Here is a 25,802-nt window from a genome sequence, read left to right as displayed (position 1 = left end):
TATCCTATTCTTATCCGCGGTGATCAATGCAAGTTTAGTTAAAGAATCGCAATAGTTTTAAAATTAATGAACAAAATAAGCGAATAGAATTTCTATAACATCAAAATGAATTAATTTTTTCTGAACTTCACAGAGTCAAAAAATTACCTTATGGCATGGGTAAACGGGGATTTTAGAAGTATCAGGTCATGGATATGAAATATTTACTTGCAACATTGGCATATTACAATTCAAGTAGATCAAATTCATGGGAAAATGTCACATTTTCTTGAAAAACCCAAGTTTATATAGAAAGCAGTTACATAGTGGGTTCTTTCGTTGCATCTCCTGCCTATAAAGTTTTAATATTAACCTTAGAGGGTGAGCGCGAAAAACTTAGATATGAACCTTTTGTTAGGGGCACATAGGATCGGATTTTATTACAGCTTAATTTCAGTAAGCGTAGAGAACTACAGAATCATGATTAATATCCTCTTTGACTCTTATGTTGCCTGGCAATCTTACAAATAGCTGTTTCCCACTTCTTTGTCTAGTAGCTTACTACCAGTAATATCGAATTTTCTTTGGGATTCGTATTGATATCTGTTAATATGGATATTTTTACGGTCGTCAGAGACCTGGATAGGTTCACTCATTGTTATAATGCCATAGATAAAAAAGTTTGTACAGCCGACTCTTTTGAATTCCATAATATATCAGAGAATTCATGTGGGTTAAGTCCAGTCCTTAACGGCTTTCTCCCTCCCATATTTAGACGTCTGAATTTACTTTGCCCTTGTGACAAGTATAATTTCACTTACAGGCTGATTAACGGAACCTGGTTACACCCTGCAGTAGGGGAGTGTCACGTCGCATGCCCGGACAGATCGTCTACAACTTCAAAACCCGTTCGTCGCTGCAGACGACTGCAGTGGAGTAACGACAGCCTACAATGTGAAGGGAATAAGCACCATCATAAGTGAACAGGCTTATTTCATGGACTTCCTAGACTGTCACCCATATCCCAGCGTTAATTTCATTTTTAGTGCGGAATGGTCCAGCGGCTGTTGGAATTGACTACAAAGGGACATACTTCTGACAATTACCACCAAGAAGGGTATTCAACTCTACGTTTGCTGGTGCACGACTAGTGTTGGGGATGATTTTATTCATCGCGAACGTATTTGTAGGGCATAGGATGCAGAGAACAAGTATGGGCGCAAAATAGAACGTTGGACCCTGCCCAGGCAATTTCCCCTTGTTTTTAACCATTTGGAATTGGCCATTTCATTTGGCTCTAGATGGTTGTCTGGAACTATGTAATGGGTGAAAAGTTGTTCGAAACGCTAGTTAAATGTGTAGTAGGTATCTCCTTGGCTATGTATTCCATATATAAAGTATCAGTAAAGGATCAATATCTATGTAAGTATCATATCTAAAGTATCAGTAAATAACAGAATCCGTACAGTATCACAATCATTATATATCTTTTAGCAAGCTTATTTGAATATAGAAGTTAATCAATGAATCAATATACATCTGTGTACATACTACGAATCTATTTAGGGTGCACCTAGATTAATCACTTAGATTAGTCATTTATGTTAATCATTTGTATTAAGTGCACATATATTGATCATAATTATATGAATCAATATACAGGCGGCCCTCGGTTAGCGGCAGGGGTTCCGTTCCTGGCCACCGACGCCAAGCGATTTTCGACGTTGAGCGATTTTAAAGCCTACGGCCGCCGCACACCTTCTTTCGAAACTCTAGACCAGTCAAAGGCGCCGTAATCCCACAATGGCGCAATAAGTAAAACTATATTTATGCAGTATAGTACTATAGAATTTACTGTACAGTACATGTGGGTGTCTAGAGTATGTAAAGATATAATAAAGTTTATACAGTGTACAGGTAGCTGTAGTGTTCAGGTTATGATCATTAGTCTCATGATAGTCCGATTTTTTTATGAGATTAAATTACAATGGCCTAACTTTATCCATCTTCTAGTTACATAAGTTCAATAACAGCAAAAGAGAATGATGAAAGTGTGGTTTTAACGTTATACTCGTTGCGTGAACGTGTACAGCCATGAACAACCGAACGAGAAACTACTTTTTTTTTTTCTAAGTACAACCGAACTGGATAACATCTGTTTGGCTTGTATTTCGATCATCGTACTACAGTGCAACATTGCCGTATTTGTTATAAATGGCGTTATGTATAGAATAGAACTGAGATATCTTAATGTAATAACTTTATTCGCTATAGATCAGAGATCAATATAGATTAAAGATCAACCGGGAAATATACCGTTAAATTTAAACCTAGTTATAACTGAAGCTGAGAAAACTGTTCAAGCTGCTAATGACTATTATCGTACATCGGCAACAAGGATAAAACTGCAATAAACGTCTGCCATCACACACAACTGTAGATAAAATTGGGATAAAATCATTTTAATCAAAACTACTGTGCTTGAAAGAACACATTTTACTGTTGGTTTCACGCCGATATAAGATAAATGACGTAAAGTTCGTATTACGATGATATAAAGGATTATTGCGAACGGAATCACGTAATTTTTTACGCAATAAACATGCCGCCAACGTAATCTGTTAACGAAAAAAATAGTAGTTCACATTCACAACGAGACATATTCAATAAATATTTCCACCTAAAAACATGCTGTATAAGGAAAAATAACTTTGTCTCATATAAGTCAAGTATATAGATATTCGTTTATGCTAACTAGAAGCAAGAGCATTCGCTCAGAATTGCGTTATGGTGAAACAAACTAGTATTCATCAGCTGATTTCAAACCACAACATTGGCCGCTCCGCTGAATACGGGCTTAAGTTTGCCGTAGTATTTTAAAATACAATAATATGAGAATACATATAATATTCTTGGATACAGTGAAATAATGTATAACTTTTTAAAGGATTTATGGAAAAGATGCATAATTAATAAAATAACACAATGCATTTTTCGGAACGACTGGCGGACAAGAACGAACATGAAAAACCATCCCCTGACAACGTGGAGTGTAGTTACAAAGGCTGCCTTAATTTGTATCTTATTTCTGTACAAAAATGAAAATACCTTTACGTAATATATTTTCATACACATTTTAAACATAAAAGCATAAACATTTGAAAAATCGACACATCGATCGCTAAATTTGCACTCTTTTTATCTCGATATTTTCGGAAGAGCGGCAGACGGCGGCATACAAGAACGAACTTGAAAAAAAAAACAACGTAGTTGATAACTTGAAGGGGAGTTTCAAAAGCTGCCTGTTTATCATATTTCTGCACAGAAATAAAAATACCCTATTCGTAATACATTTTCATACACATTTTAAACATAAAAGCATAAACATTTATAAAATCGACACATCGATCGCTAATTTGCACTTCTTTTTTTTAAATCAATATTTTCGGAAGAGCGGCAGGCGGCGGCTTACAAGAAAGAACATGAAAAAATATCGTATTTGATAACGTGAAGGGCAGTTTCAAAAGCTGCCTTTGTATCATATTTCTGTACAGAAATAAAAATGCCTTTCACGTAATACATTTTCATACACATTTTAAACAAAAGCATGAACATTTATGAATCGACACATCCATAGCTAAATTTGCACTTATGTAACTCGATATTTTCGGAAGAGCGGCAGACGGCGGCATACAAGAACGAACTTGAAAAAAACAACGTAGTTGATAACTTGAAGGGGAGTTTCAAAAGCTGCCTGTTTATTATATTTCTGCACAGAAATAAAAATACCCTATTCGTAATACATTTTCATACACATTTTAAACATAAAAGCATAAACATTTATAAAATCGACACATCGATCGCTAATTTGCACTTTTTTTATATAGATATTTTCGGAGGAGCGGCAGGCGGCGGCTTACAAGAAAGAACATGAAAAAATATCGTATTTGATAACGTGAAGGGCAGTTTCAAAAGCTGCCTTTGTATCATATTTCTGTACAGAAATAAAAATGCCTTTCACGTAATACATTTTCATACACATTTTAAACAAAAGCATGAACATTTATGAATCGACACATCCATAGCTAAATTTGCACTTATGTAACTCGATATTTTCGGCATAGAACAGCGTCAGAGGCATATATTTTACCCTAATACCTACGTAATAATTCTCCATAAAATTTGTTAATATAATTTGCATAACCTTTATGGTCTGAACGGCATTTCTACAAATGTATGGACTCGTTAGACAATCGGCGCTAAGCGCGCTGTTAATCTGAAATTTGTTTTGGCCGTAAAGATACCTTTAAAATGCCTTATTTTTTTAATGAATATTTTTGACGACCGCTGTAAAACCGATTCGCCGTTGAGTGATTGCGCCGTTAACCGCGGGCCGCCTGTATATATGTGATGAAAAGAGGAATGTGCAGACTTATCATTTTTAACTTCCCATGGAGACAGAGTCCGAGCAACAGCTTAAGAAAGCTGCTATCAATTTTCTGGGATGGTGTGACACTAAGATGCTTACTTAGCAGGTCAATGTTCGTTCTGTGGGTATGTGAGTTCGAGAGGCTATTGTTCAAGGTGCCTTTGAAAACTGGCTGTGACCAGTTACTGAAGAGTGTGAATTCATGTGTACGTGTACAAACTATGTCCATTAATGGTTTAGCCAAGAACTAGGGAGACAGCTACGGGAGAAAAGGCAAGCTGGGATAGCTCTGCGAAAGTTATATTTGTTTAAATGTGTGAAATTCCAAGCTGTAATGGGCGGATCTAGTGAGGGGACTAAGTGTCCTGTGTGGAGGGAACTATATTATTTTGGAGAAGAGGTAATTGGTGTGACTAATTGCTGATTACACTATATGAATACTGTGGGGTTATCTGAGTTAGTTGTCTGTGAGACTTGAACTATTACCATTCCATTAATTATCCTGTAAGAACCTGAATCATTCAATTAATACTTTACTTTGAATAAATGTCTATTTTTGTTGCTCCAACTCTGATTTGATGACCTGATGGAAGAGAGAGAGAGAGAGAGAGAGAGAGAGAGAGAGAGAGAGAGAGAGAGAGAGAGAGAGAGAGACTGTTACCAGTTCGCCTTCCGCAATGGCTAAACACATACCAAATACTAAAATAATGGGGGTGGGGGGGGCGGGTGACGCTCCTCGTTGTTAATAGTGGTGGCTGGAGGTGGTCGAACGAAAAAGCCTTTTTTGAGATTTGGTATCAGCTATAAAAATGTTATTGTTATAATACAATTAAGTTTGTTCATACTTACCTGGCAGATATATATATATAGCTGTATTCTCCGAAGTCCGACAGAATTTCAAAACTCGCGGCACACGCAGTGGGCGGCCAGGTGGTAGTACCCATTCCCCCCGCTGGGAGGCGGATATCAGGAACCATTCCCATTTTCTATTCATATTTTCTCAGTGCCACTGTCTCCTGAGGGGAGGTGGGTGGGCACTTAATTATATATATCTGCCAGGTAAGTATGAACAAACTTAATTGTATTATAACAATAACATTTTGTTCATGCAACTTACCTGAACAGATATATATATAGCTGAATCCCACCTTCGGATGGGGGGAAGAGACAGCAGAATAGGATTTGTAGGAAACTTAAATTAAGTAGATGATGTACACCTTGGTTCCTCACCTGTTAGCAAAGTAGACTCTGTGATTACTGTCACTTAAGCCTGCTTGTGCTTAATCAGAGTTGCCAGCCAGGTGGAGACCTGTAGTGCTGGTGCGCTCTGGATGCTCTGTCAACGGGGACGTGACCTCAACGTGACAAGACCATCGAGCCATACATATGAGGGCAAAGAAGCAACTGACCACCACCTGACCAACTATCCAAGACCCCCTGAACACTAAACTAAGAGATGGGAGGTCTTCACACAAGACTCCCCACAACAAAAAAACACAACAACTAAAAAAACTAACCTAAACCTAACTAAACGGGATAGGGAGAGAGATACCTTCAGCCCCCAAGACTGTGTCTGCATGAAACGGTTATGGGTCCAAGAGAACAACTGTCCTCGTATATCGTTCTCACATCTCTTAAGTAGTGTGAGGCGAATACTGAATTGCTCCTCCAAAAGGTGGCGTCAAGGATGTCCTTGATCGACATGTTCCTTTGGAAGGCAAGCGAGGTTGCGACAGCTCTGACCTCGTGAGCTTTCACTCGCAAGAGGCTCAAATCGGTCTTCTGGTAAGACGAATGAGCCTCTTTTATCACGTCTCTCAGAAAGAAAGCCAAAGCATTCTTGGATAATGGTATATCGGGTCTTTTTACTGAACACCACAGATTATCTATGGGACCTCGTACCTCCTTTGTCTTGCGAACATAAAACTTTAAGAGCCCTGACAGGGCACAGGGCTCTCTCAGGTTCTTGGCCCACAAGGCTTGTCATACCCTTAATTTCAAAGCTCCTGGGCCAAGGGTTAGACGGGTTTTCATTTTTCGCTAAGAAAGTGGGACTCAAAGAGCAGACAGCATTGTCACCTTTGAAGCCCACCTGTTTACTAATGGCTTGAATTTCGCTAACTCTCTTCGCCGTCGCCAGAGCAGTTAGGAAAAGAGCCTTCTTCGTCAAGTTCCTAAGAGACGCTGCATGGAGAGGCTCGAAAGGACTCGACATCAACAGTCTAAGAACTAAATCTAAGTTCCAAGAAGGAGGCCTCGCCTGAGGTATCTTGGTTGTCTCAAACGATCTCAAGAGATCGTGAAGATCTCTGTTGTCAGTAAGGTCTAGGCCTCTGTGTCGGAAGACTGCTGACAGCATACTTTTATATCCCTTGATGGTCGGGACTGCCAGCTTCTGCACATTCCTTAGGAATAGCAGGAAATCGGCTATCTGGCTCACAGAGATAGTGGAAGAGGAAATTCCCTCCTTTCTACACCATGCCCTGAAGGAAGCCCACTTCGACTGGTAAACAGCTCTCGAGGAAGCCCTCCTTGCGTTGGCGATCGCTTTCGCAGCTGCTTTAGAAAAACCTCTCGCTCTGGCCAACTTTTCAATAGTCTGAACGCAGTCAGACCCAGAGCGGAGAGGTTTCGGTGATATCTTGCGAAGTGGGGCTGTCTGAGTAGATCAGCCCTTTTCCTTCCAGGGCAACTAAACGGTCCCTCGGAATTAAATCGATGAGGAAGGACATTGACCTCCGTGAACCATTCCTTCGCGGGCCACATCGGGGCGACCAGGGTCAACCTCGTCCCCTCCGATGCCGCGAACTTCCTTACGACTTCCCCCATGATCTTGAATGGCGGGAAGGCATACAGGTCCAGGTTCGTCCAGTCCCAGAGCAGAGCGTCTATAGCGACTGCTCCCGGACGTCGCAAATAGGTTGACTAAAGGACGTCCCCACAGTTTCCATAGTTCCCGACAGACGTCTTGGTGCAGCGTCCATTCCGTCGGCAGGATCTGATCCTGTCGGCTGAGAAGGTCTGCTCTGACGTTCTGGACTCCTGCGATAAATCTCGTCAGGATCCTGATTCGCCTTGCATCTGCCCACAGCAGAATCTCCCTCGCTAAGTAAAATAGAGGACGGGAGTGTGTACCTCCCTGATTCTTTAGGTACGCAAGGGCCGTGGTGTTGTCCGAGTTGACTTGGACAACTTTTTCAGCAACCTTTTGCTGGAAGAACTGTAGCACCAGAAAAACCGCCGCTAGTTCCTTCACATTGATGTGCCAGGACACCTGTTCCCCCCCTCCAGGCGCCTGACACTTCTTCCCTTCCCAGTGTTGCTCCCCATCCCGACACGGAGGCGTCGGAAAACAACACTAGGTCGGGGCTCAGAAGCTTTAGGGACAAACCCTCTCGAAACTTCCGAGGATCTAACCACCATCTTAGATGGTTTTTCACCGATTCGGTGATCATAAAGGTCGCATCCAGATCCTCTTTTGACTCTCCATTCTTCTTCTGCCAGGAAAACTGGAGAGGCCTGAGGTGTAGTCTTCCCAGGGAAACAAACTTTTCCAGCGAGGAAATGGTCCCCAGCAGACTCATCCACTCCCTCGCCGAGCAAGTTTCCTTCCCCAGGAAGGCCGAAACTCTCTCTAAGCCTTGCAGCTGTCGTTCCTGGGACGGAAACGCCCGAAAAGCCACTGAATCCATCTGAATCCCCAGATACACGATGGACTGTGTTGGGGTCAGATGCGACTTTTCGAGGTTGACCAGAAGTCCCAGGGACCTCGCCAAGGCTAACGTGAAGTGAAGGTCCTTCAGACACCTCTCTTCTGACGATGCTCTAACAAGCCAATCGTCGAGATACAGGGATACTCTTATCCCTGCAGAATGTAACCATCTCGCTACGTTCTTCATGAGCATGGTAAATACCATCGGAGCCGTGCTTAAAGGCCGAAACAAAGGGCTCGGGAATTGGGGGGGGGCCAAACTTTGTCTTTTAACACAAACCTCAGAAATTTCTTTCTTGAAAGAGGGTGGATTGGGAACGTGAAAGTATGCGTCCTCTAGGTCCAAGGACACCATCCAGTCGCCCGGTCCTCAAGGCTCCTACCCGAACCGACTGAGGCGTTTCCATCTTGAATTTTTTCTTTTCTATGAAAAGATTCAGCCTGCTCACGTCCAAGACTGGACGCCACCCCGACGACTGCTTTGGTACCAGGAAAAGCCTGTTGTAATATCCTGGTGACCCCAGGTCTAAGACCTGTTCCACCTCTCTTTTCTCGATCATTTGATCTAAAAGATCGAAAAGAATCTGACGTTTCTCCCTTGATATGACGGGGAAAGATCTCTGGGAGTTGTGGATAGAGGAGGAGGGTCCAAAAAGGGGATCTTGTACCCCTGTTCCACTATCTTGAGGGACCAAGCATCTGTATCTCTCTCTCTCCACGCCCCCGCAAAGAACTTCAGCCTGGCTCCGACAGGCATCTGAAGGACTTGATTTTCATTTAGAGGATTTTGGCTTGAAAGAAGCTCTTCCTCTTGAAAGCCCTCTCCCTCGAGGAACAGCTCTCAGAGGAGGAGCCCCACGAAAGGGTTTAACCTTCTAGGTGGTCGTCCAAAAGAAGACGTAGTAGGGACTGCGGGACGTCTTTTAAGACTGGGCCAAGAGGTCCTGGGTAGCCTTCTCCTGTAGGCTCACTGCCAGGTCCTTTACCATAGTCTGGGGGAAGAGATGGTTTGAAAGAGGCGCAAAGAGAAGCTTTCTGTGTTGTAGAAACAGATCTAGCCGTAAAGTTGCAGAACAGCGCTCTCTTCTTAAGAAAAGCAGTGCCGAAGTGAGACACTAACTCTTCCGAACCATCCCTGACAGCCTTGTCCATGCAGGATAACACATTGGACAGCTCCCCCAGACTTAACGAGTCAGGACTCCTAGATTGAAGATCCAGGACTCCCAAGCACCAGTCTAGAAAGTTAAAGACTTCGAGAGTCCTTAACAGTCCTTTCATGTGATGATCAATCTCCGTAGGCGTCCATGAAATCTTAGCAGTCGACAAAAGGGACCTCTTCTGAGCATCGACCAGACTAGCAAAGTCCCCTTGGGAAGACGACGGGATCTTAACTCCTACTTCTCCTTTGGTCTCATACCAGATGCCACCTTTCCCACCGAGTCTTGAAGGAGGAAGGGCGAAAGTCGACTTGCCCTGATCCTTCCGACGTTCCATCCAATCTTGCAACTTCTTAAAAGCCCTCTTGGTGGACAACGAAGTTTTCATTTCCACAAACTCCGGGACCTTGCAAGACTTAGATGACGAAAACTGAGAGGGTGGAGACTTGGGAGCTGCAGGCAGGAACTTGTCTCCAAAAGACGAGCGTAGCAGTCGTACCAGCACTTTATAATCCGACACAGACGAAACCGAAGGCTGCTCCTCCTCAACTAAGTCCGCCGGACTACTAAGCTCTCCTTCCTCCCTAAGAGGCAAAGGAGACTGCTCCTCTGGAGAGGGCGTGCGCCCAACGGGTCTAGCCTTCAACAAAGACTTTCGAGGTTTAGGTGTAGCAGCTTCTTCAATGCGACCGACCTTCTGTCGATCCTTAGTGCTTGAAGAACGAAGAGCGTCTTGACATCGCTGAGCGTCAAGAGAGGCTACTCTAACTTGCTCTAGAGAAGCGTCCTTACGCTTCCCGCTAAAGCGTCCTTCTGGGCGCTCTCGAAAGCCTTCTCAAAAGGCAAAGCGTCTAGCAAAACGTCCCGACGAGCGTCCTCAAAAGCGTCCTGCCGAGCGTCCTCAAAAGCGTCCTCCAAGGCGTCCTGCCGAGCGTCCTCAAAGGCGTCCTGACGCGCGGGCTGATCAGGACGTCGAGAGGGAAGAAAAGCGTCCTGTCCACGAGACTTCCTACAAGTAGAACGAGATCGAGGAAGCTTCGACGGAGAAGCAAGCGGAGACAGAGACGAACGAGGAGACGGAGAAGGGGACTGCTTCGTCCTCTTGACAGGCAGCCTGACGTCCTTCCTACGCTTAGGCTCGACTGCTGCTGAGCGAGTCTTCTGAGCCATTAAAGCTGACAATTGGTCTTGAAGAGACACAAGAATATTCTTCGTTGGTGAAGAAACTAGAGGAGGTGAAGGGCTGAACCTGCGAGAAGACGAGGGGCGAGGGGACGCCTCCTTCCTTCTCACAGGTACAGCTACCTGCCTCTCCGAAGCGCGAGAGAAGCGCTTCTCAGCGTCGTCCTCAGATGACGTCCTACCTCTCTTCTGCGGAGGAAACGCGTCATGTGACGCAGGTGAAGACCGCAACGATAACGGTGAGAGAGGACGTGAAGCGTCCTCACTCGGAAAAGTCCTTTTCAAAGGACGCGAGTCTCTCCGAGCGCTCCACCCCTTGCGCGGGGAGGGCGCCTCGGAGGACGAAAAACAGTCCTTAAGGATGCGAGCCTGTGCACGCTCCTTGGCAGCCTGGGAACTAACAACAGGTCCTGCCGAAGGGACGCCAGATCGGTGGGGAGCCCCCGTAACCCTCTTGCGGCTTTCGACATTCCCACTCCCTGAGTCCTGGGAGTCCGATAGAGGTCTAGGCCTAGAGGTATTATGGGGCCGATCTGACGCCCCCTCCACAACACTAGGGGCATGATCACACACTTTATTTAAGCCGGTTTCCAAGGCCAACACTTTGGATTCTAGAGTGCGTAACGACTCTAGAATCAGAGAAAGGGCATTACCTTCTCCAGACACAGAATCAGGGCCCGCAGGCAACAACACAGGATTAGGTGAAGCAAATTCTACTGGTGTTAATACAGGTGAAATGTTACTTCGTTACTTCCCTTACCTTTCGAAGAACCGCTCTTGGAGGAAGCCCTCCTGATCCTATCGCGTTCCAATTTACGCCGATAAGAATCATACACTTTCCATCCATCATCGGTCAAACCTTCGCATTCATTGCACCGATTATCCAACAAACATACATGCCCCCTACACCCCATACATACTGTGTGTGGGGATCTACCGATGATTTAGGTAGCCTCACCTTGCAATCACTCTTCACACACACTCTGAAACTCACTGAACTTGATCCAGACATCACGTTCACAGAAAAGCCAATCCAAAATAAAAAAAAAGTCCACTATCGCGTATGCCAATCCAACAATCCAGAATCAATAACCAAAAGTCAATCCAGATACTTAGAACGAGTCAATCCAAAAAATCCTAGGCGGAGGTCTGTAAACAGTTGTTTACCGACCGGCGACAGAAAAAATATGAATAGAAAATGGCAATGGTTCCTGATATCCGCCTCCCAGCAGCGGGAATGGGTACTACCACCTGGCCGGCCACTGCGTGTGCCGCGAGTTTTGAAATTCTGTCGGACTTCGGAGAATACAGCTATATATATATCTGTCAGGTAAGTTGCATGAACAAATTCTGTTTTCAGAGTGTCTGACTGCGGGAATGTGTTATGTTTCAGTTGATAACTTGTGGGGGTTAAGGTTTGTCCATCTGTTAGTGGTGGTACTGAGCAAAGAGAATTGAACTAGAGTCATCAAATTTGCCCATGGTGATGCCTCGGGCTCGGTTGGTCAGTCAGTTAGGACTTAGATCTTGTGAGTGCTTTCTCGTCGAGCGCATTTGCGTTGTGCCAACGAGATTCGCGTGTTAATAACTGCGCAGAATCTGGGTTTTCTTTCATTGTGAAGCGGTGAGTGTTACAATGTTTTTTTTTTAGTCCTGGTTTTTTTTTTATCATTTTGTGAATTGTGGGATTGGTTTAGGATACATTTTTTCTCCCATATGAGTAGAAAGTGATGTGTTTTTTTTTATTAGCGCATGTTTAGAAGAGACGCATTCACTTTGTTTAATACATACGTGTGTATGAATGGTTTTCATACATGCAAAACTGTTGCTTGAATTGCATTTTTTGCCTCTTGGAGATAAGAGCGCCCACTTGACCTTAAGCGGTCAGCGTAATTTCTGCTGAACCGACCCAGAGGGGTATAGCAACGGGAGGCGAGTAGTGGTCTGCCTCGAGGGGGCATTGCTTGACCGGGAGGGTGAAGCTCTTTTTTTTTTTTTTTTTAATGGGGGTGAATTCCTTCTTTTTTTTTTCTTTGTCAGGGTATTGGATAATGAATTTCCAATGCCAAAGAACATCAGCTGATAATGATTAGTTGATGATGTGAGATGCCCGTAGGGTTTTTTTTTTAGAAAGAGATTTTCTTTCTCTTGGGTGAAGAGAAAAGGAAATGATATACAAATGGGATGTGGTGTAAGTTTTCCTTATGCTTTGGAAGGTGTAATTATAACGGGGACAGTGATTATTTTATTTTACTTTATTTTTTTTTTTATTTTTTAATGGAATTTGATTGGTGTTGGGGAGATTACTTTAAAATGGTGCTGAGTGATGGTGATTGCTGAGTGGTGATGACTGATGTTGTCAACTGGTGATGCCATTGCTGAATGGTGATGCCCTGTGGTGCTGACTGATGATAATTGCCGACTGATGTTGTCAGGTGGTGTCGCCATTGGTGGTGGATGGGTGCCTCGTGTTGTATTTGGTGTATACTGGGGAAATGGTGTTGATTTTGGAGTGTGGCAATATTGATGAATACTGGGGAATGGCAATATTAATGTCATTACTTGAGATATTTTACGGGAGAGGTACTTAAGCAGAATTATCATTATTTGAGATATTTCATGGGAGATTATTTTATAATTATTACAGATAATTATATTATGGAGAATTATTACAATGAATTATGGGAGAAGTTTTGTGGTTAATTATTTATTGAGTTTCTGTGACTTTGGAGAATATGTCAGTAGTTCATGGGTGATGAATCTGGCTGAATTTTTGGTGAATTGTGCTGAATTTTACTGAACTTCTGGTGAATTTTGTGCTGAATTTTTTGGTGAATTGGCAAGCATTAACATTGGTGATGTTTTTTATACTAATACTGGTGGTTTTATTTATATACTAACATGGGTGTTGTAATGCTATCAAGAGTGGTGGTGGTTTTTTTTTTTTTTTTTTTTAATTCGGGAGGAACTAAAGACTTTTTTTTTTCTTTTTTTATGAGTTCAGCAGATCATTGCTTGACATCTACGTGAGTCACTGGCATAGTTAACAGTGCCATTGATTTTTCTCATTTCCCTTTTTTGGAAGTTAGCCATAGCTGACACAAGTTTTTTTATCATGGGTGAATTTGAATTTATTTTTCTCTCCAGCTTGTGAATTTTTTTTAAATATCTCAGTTCGTGACTTAGAGTCATTGTGTGGGAATGTGTTTGCAATTTCAGCTGTTTGATGCTGTATAGAGATTTATTGGAGAATTTTTGCATTTATTTGAATGCATACGAAATGGCACATTTTTTTTTTCTTTCGGGATATTTGTGTTCCAGAAGTTGTGGGTTTCCTTGCACAATACCTTTGTTGTATTTGTGACAACTTTGCCAGAGATAGGAAACTTGGCTAAGTTTCTAGTGGCCTATGTCGTAGTGCATATGGAGAAGTCTTTGCTTAGACACTTTGAATTTGGAGTTTTGTTATAATGAGTTGTGGCACATTGGTGATTTTATCTAGAATTTCCTGTGCAATTTTATTTGCAGAGTTTTTGCCTTTTTCAGCAGTTATGCTAAACAGAGTTTATAGTTTTTTACTATAACATTGAGTTATTTTCCAGGAGAATTGGAGATATAATTTGATATATCATTTTGGAGGAATAATATTTTTGGCCGTTTGATATTTTTAAAAAAATTTTTTTTGGAGATATTCCAGTTTAGGTCTATGGTGGTGAGAGGTATGTTTAGTTCAATTATTTTGCAGCCATCTTTGTTGCAAATGGAGACACCTTTTGAGGAGACATGGGGCAATATTTGCGAGTGTGTCAGCTGGATGCTTTGAGTGCATATTTTTTTGGAGATGGAGTTACATTTTTTTATTATCCTGGTTGGAGATATAATATTTTTTGGAGACTTGTTTTATTCCACATGGAGTTATTGGTGAAATAGAGGTAAGTATTTTATTTTTATTTGCCGAAATAGAGGTGAATATTTTTTTGTTACTGGAGTGGTGGTTTTATTAACATGTGGTTATATTGGTGAAATAAGAGGGAATATGGTGTGGTTTTGTTATCAATTAAATGAAGAAAATATTTTCATCACTGGAGTGGTGTTATTAATAATATGGTGATTTATATATATATGTGGATGGCATTAACCTTTGGGGGTGACCTTTTCTGTGGTCATGACTTTTTTTTTTTTCCTGGGAGTTTTTCAAGCCAAGAGAGGAGTTCTGAGATTCTTTTTGGTTTTGTGATTAGTTGGAAGCGAGTGGCATTACTGCATTGTGGTCCTATGGAGGTGCTGTGATTTTTTATGTTCACCAGCGAGTTATTTTTTGGTGGCATATAATTGCAGAATTACGAGTTTATCGTAGTTTTTTTTCCCCGGATAGGTGATAATTTTGTATATAATTGGGCAGTATCATGTCTTGGAGACAAATTTTGAACACCTTAGTCATATCCTGGAAATAATTTTGTGAAATGTGCTTACGTGATTTCAGTATAGAACCTTTTTTTTTGAGAATCATTGGTTTCCGAAGTTGGAAGTCTGACAAGACATTTTTATGCTGTAGTTCGAGCACACGGGTCCGCAGGTGGATTTTTTGCTGACAACGCTGCAATGAGTCCGGTGTGGTGACTTTTCCTCTAGTGGTGATTGCTCAGAGTTTTTGCAATATCTGGAAATGTTGACCATAGCATTTCAGGAAAGTGCACGTGAAAGAGTTTGCTTTCTGGCTGAGTCCGATAGCTTGTAAAATTGCGATGGGCAAATTCTGTAACTATGCATATTGCATTTCTTGGGGGAAATGCGGGGTTATGTATATCATGCATATATTATGTGCTTTGTGTTGGGGAGAATTCACGTATTATTATTGCTGTTATTATTATTTTTTTTTCTTTTTCCTACGAGAGATGTAATTGGGGATCGAGCTTTAAATAGCATTTCTTTTCGGATGGGAGATGTGAATTACATAAGTGGGCGTTTTGAAATTAATTATATGAGTTGTGAGGAGTTCTTGCTGTCAGACATTGGAGAACTTTTACTAATATCAGAGCTTGAGAGAACATTTTTGATTTTTGGGGCTAGGCTTGTTACGTGATTTTTTTTTTCTTGGGCTTATTACAATTTTTTTTTTTTTACTTGTGAGAATTTGAGAGTTTGAAATGTGATGTTTTGGATTGTGTGTGTTGGTGTGTGAATTTGGAGAATTAAGTTAGAGAACTTAATTTTTTTTTCTTTGCGGAGTTGTGATAATGACTTATGATTTAGTGGTCATATTAAATGGAGTTAATTGGGAGACGTTCAGTTAGTATTTCTGAATTTTTGAGGTCATTATTTGGGGTTAATTTTCTTTTTTGATTGACCGATGACTTGACTGACATACTTAAACACACCATAATCGTCGTTCCCCGACACTAGTAAGACGCCCACCAGCCGTTGCAGAGATGTTGCTGTCGTTTGCCCGCTTAAGGGAGTTTCTACAAGTCTACAGAGTTCTACAACGCTTTTGAGTCTACAGAAGCCGTTAGATGTCTTCCGCAGGGAGACGTTTCGCCTTCCTACAGCGTATTTTTCACGAGTTGCGATTGCAGACAAAGAGGGATATTCAAGAGTCCAAGATGAGAAAAAGTTTCTACATCCAATTGTTTTTGGAGATGAAGCGTGGTAGACATTACTTTGTGCTGCCAGAGACGTGCAGTTATTGCTATATTTTGTGTTTTGAGCCGGCCAATGTGTTTTTTTTTTATATATATGAGCTGTTTTATGTGGCCTGTGGCTAGGCAGGGGCTAGCCAGGAGGGTGGCCGAGCTAATCTGTTGAAAGGAGGAATGTGCACACTTATCATTTTTAACTTCCCATGGAGACAGAGTCCGAGCGAAAGCTTAAGAAAGCTGATATCTCTTTTCTGGGATGGTGTGACACTAAGATGCTTACTTAGCAGATCAATGTTTGTTCTGTGGGTATGTGAGTTCGAGAGGCTATTGTTCAAGGTGCCTTTGAAAACTGGCTGTGACCAGTTACTGAAGAGTGTGAATTCATGTGTATGTGTACGAACTATGTCCATTCTTAATGGCATGGTTTAGCCAAGAACTAGGGAGACAGCTACGGGAGAAAAGGCAAGATGCCGGGATAGCTCTGCGAAAGTTATATTTGTTTAAGTGTGTGAAATTTCAAGCTGTAATGGGCGGATCTAGTGAGGGGACTAAGTGTCCTGTGTGGAGGGAACTATATTATTTTGGAGGAGAGGTAATTGGTGTGACTAATTATATACTCATCAAGACTTATATGAATACCGGGGGGTTATCTGAGTTAGTTGTCTGTAAGACTTGAATTATTACCATTCCATTAACCCTCTTACGCCGAAGCGGTAAAAAAAAAATTGTCTCCGTGTGCCGGAGGGGTTTCAGAGTGAGCGCGGAAGCAGAAAAAATATTTTTTTCAAAAAATCACAGCGCGCTTAGTTTTCAAGATTAAGAGTTCATTTTTGGCTCCTTTTTTTGCCATTGGCTGAAGTTTAGTATGCAACCATCAGAAATGAAAAAAATTATCATTATCATATATAAATAATGCGATATATGATAGAGCAAAACTGAAATTTCATATATAATTGTATTCAAATCGCGCCGTGCGCAAAACGGTTAAAGGTAACAAGTTACTTTTTTCTTTGTAATGTACACTAAATTGCGATCATTTTGGTATTAAACACATTGTAAAACAATAAAAGCAACACAGAAAAAATATTATCACAAAATAATGCATGAATTTGTAACGTGCGGACGTAAACAAATATTTTTTTCAAAAATTCACCATAAATCTAAATATTGTCCTAGAGACTTCCAATTTCTTTCAAAATGAAGACAAATGATTGAATATTACTATACTGTAAGAGTATTAGCTTACAATTGCAGTTTTCGACCATATCTGACGAGTTAAAGTTGACCGAATATCAAATTTTTTTATATATATATTTTTTATATGCAATTATTTCGGAAATAAGAAAAGCTACAACCTTTAAATATTTTTAGTTTTATTCTACATGAAATTGCGCACATTTTCATATATAAAACTCTATGAAATGCCTTATATGAAACGGAGCAAATATTCCGAGAATAGGACGTACACATTTCGGAAATATTTTGCTAAAGACTTCGAATTTGTTTCAAGATGAAGATAAATGACGGAATATTACTAGACTGTAAGAGTTTTAGCTTACAATTGTGTTTTTGACCATTTCGGTAGAGTCAAAGTTGACCGAACGTGGTTTTTTTTCTATTTATCGTGATTTATATGCAAATATTTCATAAATGAGAAAAGCTACAACCTTCAATTATTTTTGGTTGTATTCTACATGAAATTGCACACATTTTCATATATAAAACTTTATGTAACGGCTAATTTAAAATGGTGCAAACATTACCACAATCGCACGCATGATTTTTTCGGAAGAGTTACCGCGCAGACTTAAAGAAAATGTTATTTTTTTCATAAATTCACCATAAATCGAAATATTGTGCTGTAGACTTCCAATTTGTTGCAAAATTAAGGAAAATGCTTGAATATTACTAGAATATAAGCGTTTTAGCTTACAATTGCGTTTTTCAACCATTTCGGTAGAGTCAAAGTTGACCGAAGGTTGAAATTTTGGGCAATTATCGTTATTTATATGAAAATATCTCAAAACTGATAAAAGCTACAACCATGGGTTGTTTTTAGTTGTATTGTGCATGAAATTGCGCACATTTCCATATATAAAACTTTATATAACGGCTAATTTTAAAATGGTGCAAACATTACCACAATCGCATGTATGACTTTTTTCGGAAGAGTTACCGAGCGGACGTAAGGAAAAAGTTTTTTCATAAATTCACCATAAATCGAAATATTGTGCTAGAGACTTCCAATTAGTTGCAAAATTAAGGTAAATGATTGAATATTACTAAAATATAAGAGTTTTAGCTTACAATTGCGTTTTTCGACCATTTCGGTAGTGTCAAAGTTGACCGATGGTTTAAATTTTGGCAATTATCATTATTTATATAAAAATATCTCAAAACTGATAAAAACTACAATCATGAGTATTTTATTGTTGTATTCTACATAAAAATGCGCACATTTTCATATATAATACTTCATGTAACGGCTAATTTACAATGGTACAAAAATTATGTCAAAGTGACGAAATAATTTCCGAGATGTGTCACAGATACTTTTTAATGCGGCAAGAAAGAAATTCGCGCTTGCGCGCCTGCGTAACGATTGTAAACAAAACAACACCTTGATCCGTGAACTCCCAGCATCCCCCAAGGCGCGTGATTCAAAAGTTTTAGGCTGGTAGGCCTATAAGTATTTTTCTGCGAATTTTAAAAAAAACTCTTGTAAGTCGACGTAAAATACGTCCAGTCGGCACACGGGAGACAAAAAATGTCGACGTAAAATACGTCCAGTCGGCGTAAGAGGGTTAATTATCCTCTAAGAACCTGAATCATTCAATTAATACTTTACTTTGAATAAATGTCTATTTTTGTAGCTCCGACTCTGATTTGATGACCTGATGGAATGGAGAGAGAGAGAGAGAGAGAGAGAGAGAGAGAGAGAGAGAGAGAGAGAGAGAGAGGTGGGGGGGGGAGGGACTGAGTGTTACCAGTTTGCCTTCCGCAATGGCTAAACGCATACCAAATATTAAAATAGCGGGGGGGGGCGACGCTCCTCGTTCTTCATATATGTATACATAAATCAGGTAGCCTATAATCAATCTGTTACCTTGTATCTTACCAATAACTGCAGTTAATATATCAGTTAATATATGATTTTTATCAGTTAAAATATGATTTTTATCATGTAAACCTTTATGTTATGCAATTATCAGGAGTACATTAGTATTTTCTGTAGCAAATGAGTTGAAGTATAAAACTGTATCATATATCATGTGATCATTATTATTTTCGAATATTATCATATGCATATGTCTTATATCTTATTACATGAATCTGTATTTGTGTACACCATGAATTTTTTTTACTTATAAGTATTTTCTATATATCGGCTATTTTACATATAACTAATTGGATATTATTCCTTAACCACTTGCAGGTAATTATGAGTTAACTATATATTCACATTAGTGTCCGTATCACACTCCTATAAGTCAAATGCAAGTCAAGCTTGAGTAATGTTCAGTGTTTGGTTTTGTAGCCGACCGAGCAATTATGTAAGTGTTACATAATGAAATATATGGAATGTTATTCCAAATATAAAAACTAAAACTATGATTAATTAAAACCAGTGACCCAAGAGGTCAACCAGTTTCCTTGCAGGAGTGTGATTGGACCAGATAAGATAATGTAGGCTAAGCTGACGTGTTGCATCAGTCAGTGACTGGTTTGTCGTCATTTATGGTCATCAAATCCATTGTTTTGTAAACTATTGACAAAGCTTCCTGCTTGAGGAAACCACAGTGACCTATAACCCAGACCGGCCTACATGACTTGTAATCTATGTCATCTGTGTGTATGTTCATATGTTCGAGCTACTGTCTGCTCACTTCATGATTTGTAAACCAGATTGTATGTCAGACTTCATTAAGCCAGCTTCCTTGGAAGACCTGTCCAATTTTATCTGATCTTCATGATGTAGACTTAGAGAATACAGATATTTTCGTACTCTGTGTTTCAACACTAGAACCTCACATCAGAAAGAAGATACTGAATGAACTTAGAATTATTATCGAAATCCAAGATACTCCAATGAGGATGGGGAGTCATAACAACCGACCTTAGCGTAAAATATCACAGTCTTAATAACCTCACAGGGCGCCTTGTTATACAAAGGCATCAGCCCTACATATGCAAGGTAGAGAGAGATTTGCACACTGGTTGTAAATATACCTGGACCATCATAATCCCCTGTATGATAATGTTGCCATATCATTAGGATTGTTTCAAAATTGTATTTTATGGTTCTCTCAGTAAACTTGTATTTTTCTCAATTTTTGTTTTACATTGAATAACATTACTATTTACATGTGTATATTATATGCACCTTGATAAAGGATTTATTTCTGTAAAATTAGAAATAATTTATTGGTAATTAACTAACCGACATCATTCTCAAGTACAGGAAAGAAATGTTTTCGATTTCATCACGTGATTGAATGCAGCTACCTTATTGTATGACGACTTATTTTTTTTGTTCTTTTCAGAAATATGGATTACAGTGAAAATATTGTTCGTCAGAGACAAAAATTATACATCGGAACCGAGTGATGAGATGAGGTGATCTTGCCAGGAAGAAGATTTTGGCATAGTTTTGTATATTATTTTCGGGGTTACATTGTGGATTGAATGGGGGGGAAAAGCTTTTCTTTAATTTATAGATGTCAAGTAGAGAAAAACTATGGATTGGATAAACTTTGGGGATGCTATATCGAGTTATTAAAAAGATATGCACGGTGTTGGGGTGGGCTTCTATGAGAAGCTCTGGATACCTAGTATGATAAAGATGGCTGGCTTCTCCCAGAAGCCCCAAGATCGGAAACGGTTAAAGCTTCATTTTCTTTTAGTATAACCAAATAAATACCGAATGAAAATGTGCATGATAGACTTCCAGAAAAATGCATTTACAGTATATAGTACAGTATACATATGCTGTATACAGACTTCACATGCTTGGTATATTTTATGTCAATTGGCAATTACAGTAACTCATTTTTTAATGAAACCTCAATCTTTTGAAAGGTTTTTTTTATATTTTTTTTGTTTTTGTTTGATCAATTAAATATTGAGGTACAAGGTGTACTACACATAATTAGCAATGTACGTGTCATGGGTGATATTTTACCGTTACAAAGATTTATAGTACTATTTATACTTGTACATATTATGTCAGGGTCTTTTGAACATAGTACAGTACTACTGTATTGTACTGGATGCACACTAGGGGCACACCATGTACAGACAGGCAGTCCCCAGTTATCAGCAGACTTGGTTATCACCGATCCAGTTTTATATGTCGGCGATTTATGGCGCTATAAAGGGCCGAGTTCTATTTATCGGCGCCAAAAGGGTTCTTTTGGCATTCTATAAGGGTGCTTATGGCTTCAATAACCGGTTATCAGTGCCATTATGGCCCCGTAAATCGTTGAGTTTTGGTTAATGGCGGTTTTCGCTTATCGGCGCACCCACAATAACCGGGGACTGCCTGTAATGTCAGAAAGACATGGACAACAGACAAAACCTTAAGCGATTATTCTTTGGTTATTTCTATTAAACCTACCTTGTTTCTTGACTTCTCAAATTCTTCTCTGTGCTTTGAAGCATGGGACTTTTTGATGGTGAGCTTGATTTTTTCTTGCATTAAAGTCACTTCTTCTGAAGCTGTGGCCAATCTCAGGGATTTCACAGAGTCATTCATTAACTTTTGCTTTTCTGTGCATTTGCTGAGTGCCAGTCGATCTATTCCTATCTGACCTTGGGCTGTTAAAATAAAAAGTACTAGATACAAATTGTTATTGCTACTCTACTGCTACCATTACCACAATTTTTAATCACATAATTCCTCATGACAATGTAATTTGACAGGAATGCATCCCATGATCATCTTATTTATGACACTGATTTACTTTTGAAGCCACATTGTTACATAAAAAGCTAAACCCAACATAAGCAGTACATAAATTATTATTTCTCTAACAAAAGCAGTACATAAATTATTATTTCTCTAACAAAAGCAGTATATAAATTATTATTTCTGTAACAAAAGCAGTACATAAATTATTATTTCTCTAAGTATATGACAATTTATATTTATTCATTTTTCTTTAATCCAACATAATTTCACTCGGTTCCAGATGGTGTATATCACCTTAAGTCCCTGGGCCAAATCTATAATAGCAGATTAATGTTTACATTCCGTTTTATAAATTTTCAGAGATATTAGTGTTTGTATCATTCAATATTTATCCCTGTCCTAAGAAAGTAACAAATTGATCAGAAAAGATGCACAACAAATTTATATAATGTAAAAAGTGACATGCTCCTGATGACCAAGCTGAATTTCTGAAATTTCAAAGCATTTCTGTATACTGAAGCAATGGCTTAAACATACCAAATTACCATGTTAATTATTTTTCCTATTTATAAATGAAATTCAAATAGCACAGTAATCCTTTGATCACCTACACTAGCACATTCTTAAGGGTGCAAGCAAATCCAGTGTTTATAGTAGACACGGTGACTTCACTTAGCCTTGGCAAAGCTCCCTCTAGGCCACCTCAAAATCTTACTGTGACTGCCAATGAAAACACACTCTTAAAAAATTGAATAAAATCCCAAGAAATGTTATATTTCTATAATAAAATTAATTTTTATAAATATACTTACCAAGTAATTACTTAGCTACCGATAGCCTCGCACAGCATCCTAAATTCAAAAATTTGTGCGCAAGTCACTGTTGCAATGCAGGGGTAACTGTTCCTGCCCACTGCAACGGGAACTCGCAAGTGACTAAAGCCAACAGCGTCATTCTTATTTATTGCCACTAAGTCCATGAAAATCAGAGGGGAGGAGGGCGGGCTCTGATTTAGTAATTACTTGGTAAGTATATTTATATAACTTCATTTTACTTTAAAAATGTTATTTTCATGATAAAATAAATTTTTGAACATACTCACCTGATGTCACGGCAGAATTTCAAAACTCGCGGCAATCGCCGATTGGGTAGTCAGGTGCACCACCTGTGCGCCCTCTACCCAGGTACGTAGAACCGTTCCAACTATTCCTCAGATCTTCCATGCCCATAGTCTCTAGAGGGGGGGAGGGGGGGAATTTAATTATATATAACTACCAGGTGAGTGTGTTCAAAAATTTATTTTATCATGAAAATAACATTTTCAAACATCTAACTCACCTGGTAGTTATATATATAGCTGATTAACACCTTTGGTGGAGGGTCAGAGACAGCTATCATCGTTGGAATTGACATAAGTGTTAATAAAAACAAACTTACGGGTTCGTACCTGTTAAGGAAGCTGACTTTAATGATATCCTGCCTCATTGTGTCTGCTTTCCTTATGAGGTCCAGCGATCCACCCAGGGGGCTGAAGACCTCTTGGAGACTGTCAACCGGTCAAAACTCTATGTGACTAGACTCCCTACAATACTCTTGTTCCGGGCGCTACTAAGGAACAAGTTGATCACCTGACTAAAGATCAATGATTGTGGAAGACTGCATCCAGTCTCCACAAACAACCATAACTTTTCAATAGTTCCAAGATAAGAAAAAGAGTATTGGATTATGGGTTTTAAGGGGTAGACCCTTTTCCCACTACTGAAAGAGCTGCTACAAACGGACCCAGTGTGTAGCAGTCCTCATACAAAGTTTGCACTTGCGTAAGATAGTGCGACGCAAAAACTGACTTGCTCCTCCAGAATGTTGCGTCCAGGATATTCTGAAGGGATCTATTTTGTTTAAATGCTACCGAGGTTGCTACGGCTCTAACCTCGTGAGTCTTAATTTTAAGTAGCTTCATATCTGCTTCAGTACATGCTGAATGCGCTTCCCTAATTAATTGCCTTATAAAAAAGGATAGCGCATTCTTCGACATTTGCAGAGAGGGCTTCTTGACCGAACACCAAAGCCCTTCTGAAGTGCCACGTAATTGTCTCATTCTCTCCAAGTAATGCCTCAGAGACCTTACCGGACAAAGAACTCTCTCTGCTTCCTCACCCGTGAGATCCGAGAGGTTCGGAATTTCGAATGACTTGGGCCAGGGTTGAGAGGGGCGTTCGTTTTGGGCTAGGAATCCCAACTGTAGCAAGCAGATGGCTTTGCCCTGTCTGAAACCTACAGTTTTGCTGAAGGCATGGATTTCGCTGACCCTCTTTGCTGTTGCTAGGCTAATCAGGAAGAGAGTTTTCATGGTGAGGTCCTTAAAGGATGTTTCCTGTAAGGGTTCGAACCTGTCACTCATGAGAAACTTGAGGACTACATCCAAATTCCAAGATGTTGAGGATTGTATTCTTTCCTTAGTTGTCTCGAAGGATATAAGAAGATCTTGTAGATCCTTATTATCAGATAGATTAAGGTTTCTATGCCTGAAGACAGCTGCTAGCATGCTCCTATAACCCTTGATAGTAGAAGCAGAAAAGTTACGTCTCTTCTTGAGGTATAGCAGAAAATCTGCTATCTGAGTCACAGAGGTACTGGAAGAGGAAATAGAGTTGTCCCTGCACCATCCTCTAAAAGTCTCCCACTTCGATTGGTATACCTTAATGGTTGAAGACCTTGCTCTTGCAATTGCACTAGCTGCTTCCCTCGAAAATCCTCTAGCTCTTGAGAGTTTTTCGATAGTCTAAAGGCAGTTAGCTGAAGAGCTTGGAGGTTTTGGTGATACCTTTCCAAGTGGGGCTGTTTGAGTAGATCTACTCTTAATGGAAGGCTTCTTGGGGTGTCCACCATCCATTCCAGTACCTCTGTGAACCATTCTCTTGTCGGCCAGAAGGGTGCCACTAGAGTCATCCTGGTTCCTTCGTGAGCCACAAACTTTTGCAACACTCTGTGTACTACTTTGAATGGTGGAAAGGCGTACACGTCTAGATGTGTCCAATTCAGAAGGAACGCATCTATGTGGATTGCTTCTGGGTCTGGGACTGGAGAACAGTAAGTCTCCATCCGTCTTGTCTGCGCTGTTGCGAAGAGATCTATGCAAGGGCGCCCCCAGATTCGCCATAGACTCTTGCAAACTTCCTGATGGAGAGTCCATTCTGTTGTCAAGACTTGATGTTTTCTGCTCAGGATGTCTGGTCTCACATTCTTTTCTCCCTGAATGAAGCGTGTTACCAGAATAACTTTTTTTCCTTTCGTCCAGAGGAGCAGTTCTCTTGCTGCTCTGTACAGAGACTCTGAGTGTGTCCCACCTTGTTTGCTGATGTAGGCCAACGCCGTTGTGTTGTCGGAGTTGACCTGTACCACTTTGTTCCGGACTACGCTCTCTAATTCCTTGAGAGCTAGGAAAACTGCAGTCAATTCTTTCAGATTGATGTGGAACTTTTCTTGCTCCTTGTTCCAGATGCCCGAGACTTCTAACTTCCCCAGTGTTGCTCCCCAGCCCGAGTCCAAAACGTCGGAAAACAACACTAGGTCTGGGTTCCTCTGCTTTAGGGAATACACATTGACTCTAGTGTCTTCTTCTTGTCCCAATGCTGATTTAGATGAAACTGCAGAGGGCGTTGATTTAGATGAAACTGCAGAGGGCGTAGGTTCAGTCTTCCCAAGGAGACAAACTGTTCTAGCGAGGAAAGGGTCCCCAGCAGACTCATCCATTCCCTCGCAGAGCACTTTTGTTTCTTTAGGAAGTTTCTTA

The 25,802-nt window shown here is 40.3% G+C and overlaps 1 protein-coding gene across 6 annotated transcripts in view; it reads right to left on the bottom strand.

Moving 5' to 3' along the window:
• Positions 1-25,802, bottom strand: part of LOC135202933 (uncharacterized) — a 485,514-nt gene that overhangs the window by 341,060 nt on the left and 118,652 nt on the right. For 5 of the 6 annotated variants that reach the window (XM_064232402.1, XM_064232401.1, XM_064232404.1 and 2 more), the window contains exon 2: positions 21,716-21,915. In XM_064232402.1, the coding sequence (XP_064088472.1) occupies positions 21,716-21,915 (200 nt within the window). Of the gene's footprint in view, positions 1-21,715; positions 21,916-22,620; positions 22,730-25,802 lie in introns of all 6 variants that reach the window. The other variant, XM_064232405.1, reaches the window with a different exon arrangement.

This window comes from Macrobrachium nipponense, chromosome 33 (genome assembly GCF_015104395.2).
Source record: "Macrobrachium nipponense isolate FS-2020 chromosome 33, ASM1510439v2, whole genome shotgun sequence".
NCBI classification, from domain to species: Eukaryota; Metazoa; Arthropoda; class Malacostraca; order Decapoda; family Palaemonidae; genus Macrobrachium; species Macrobrachium nipponense.
This window is presented reverse-complemented; position numbering and strand designations above follow the sequence as displayed.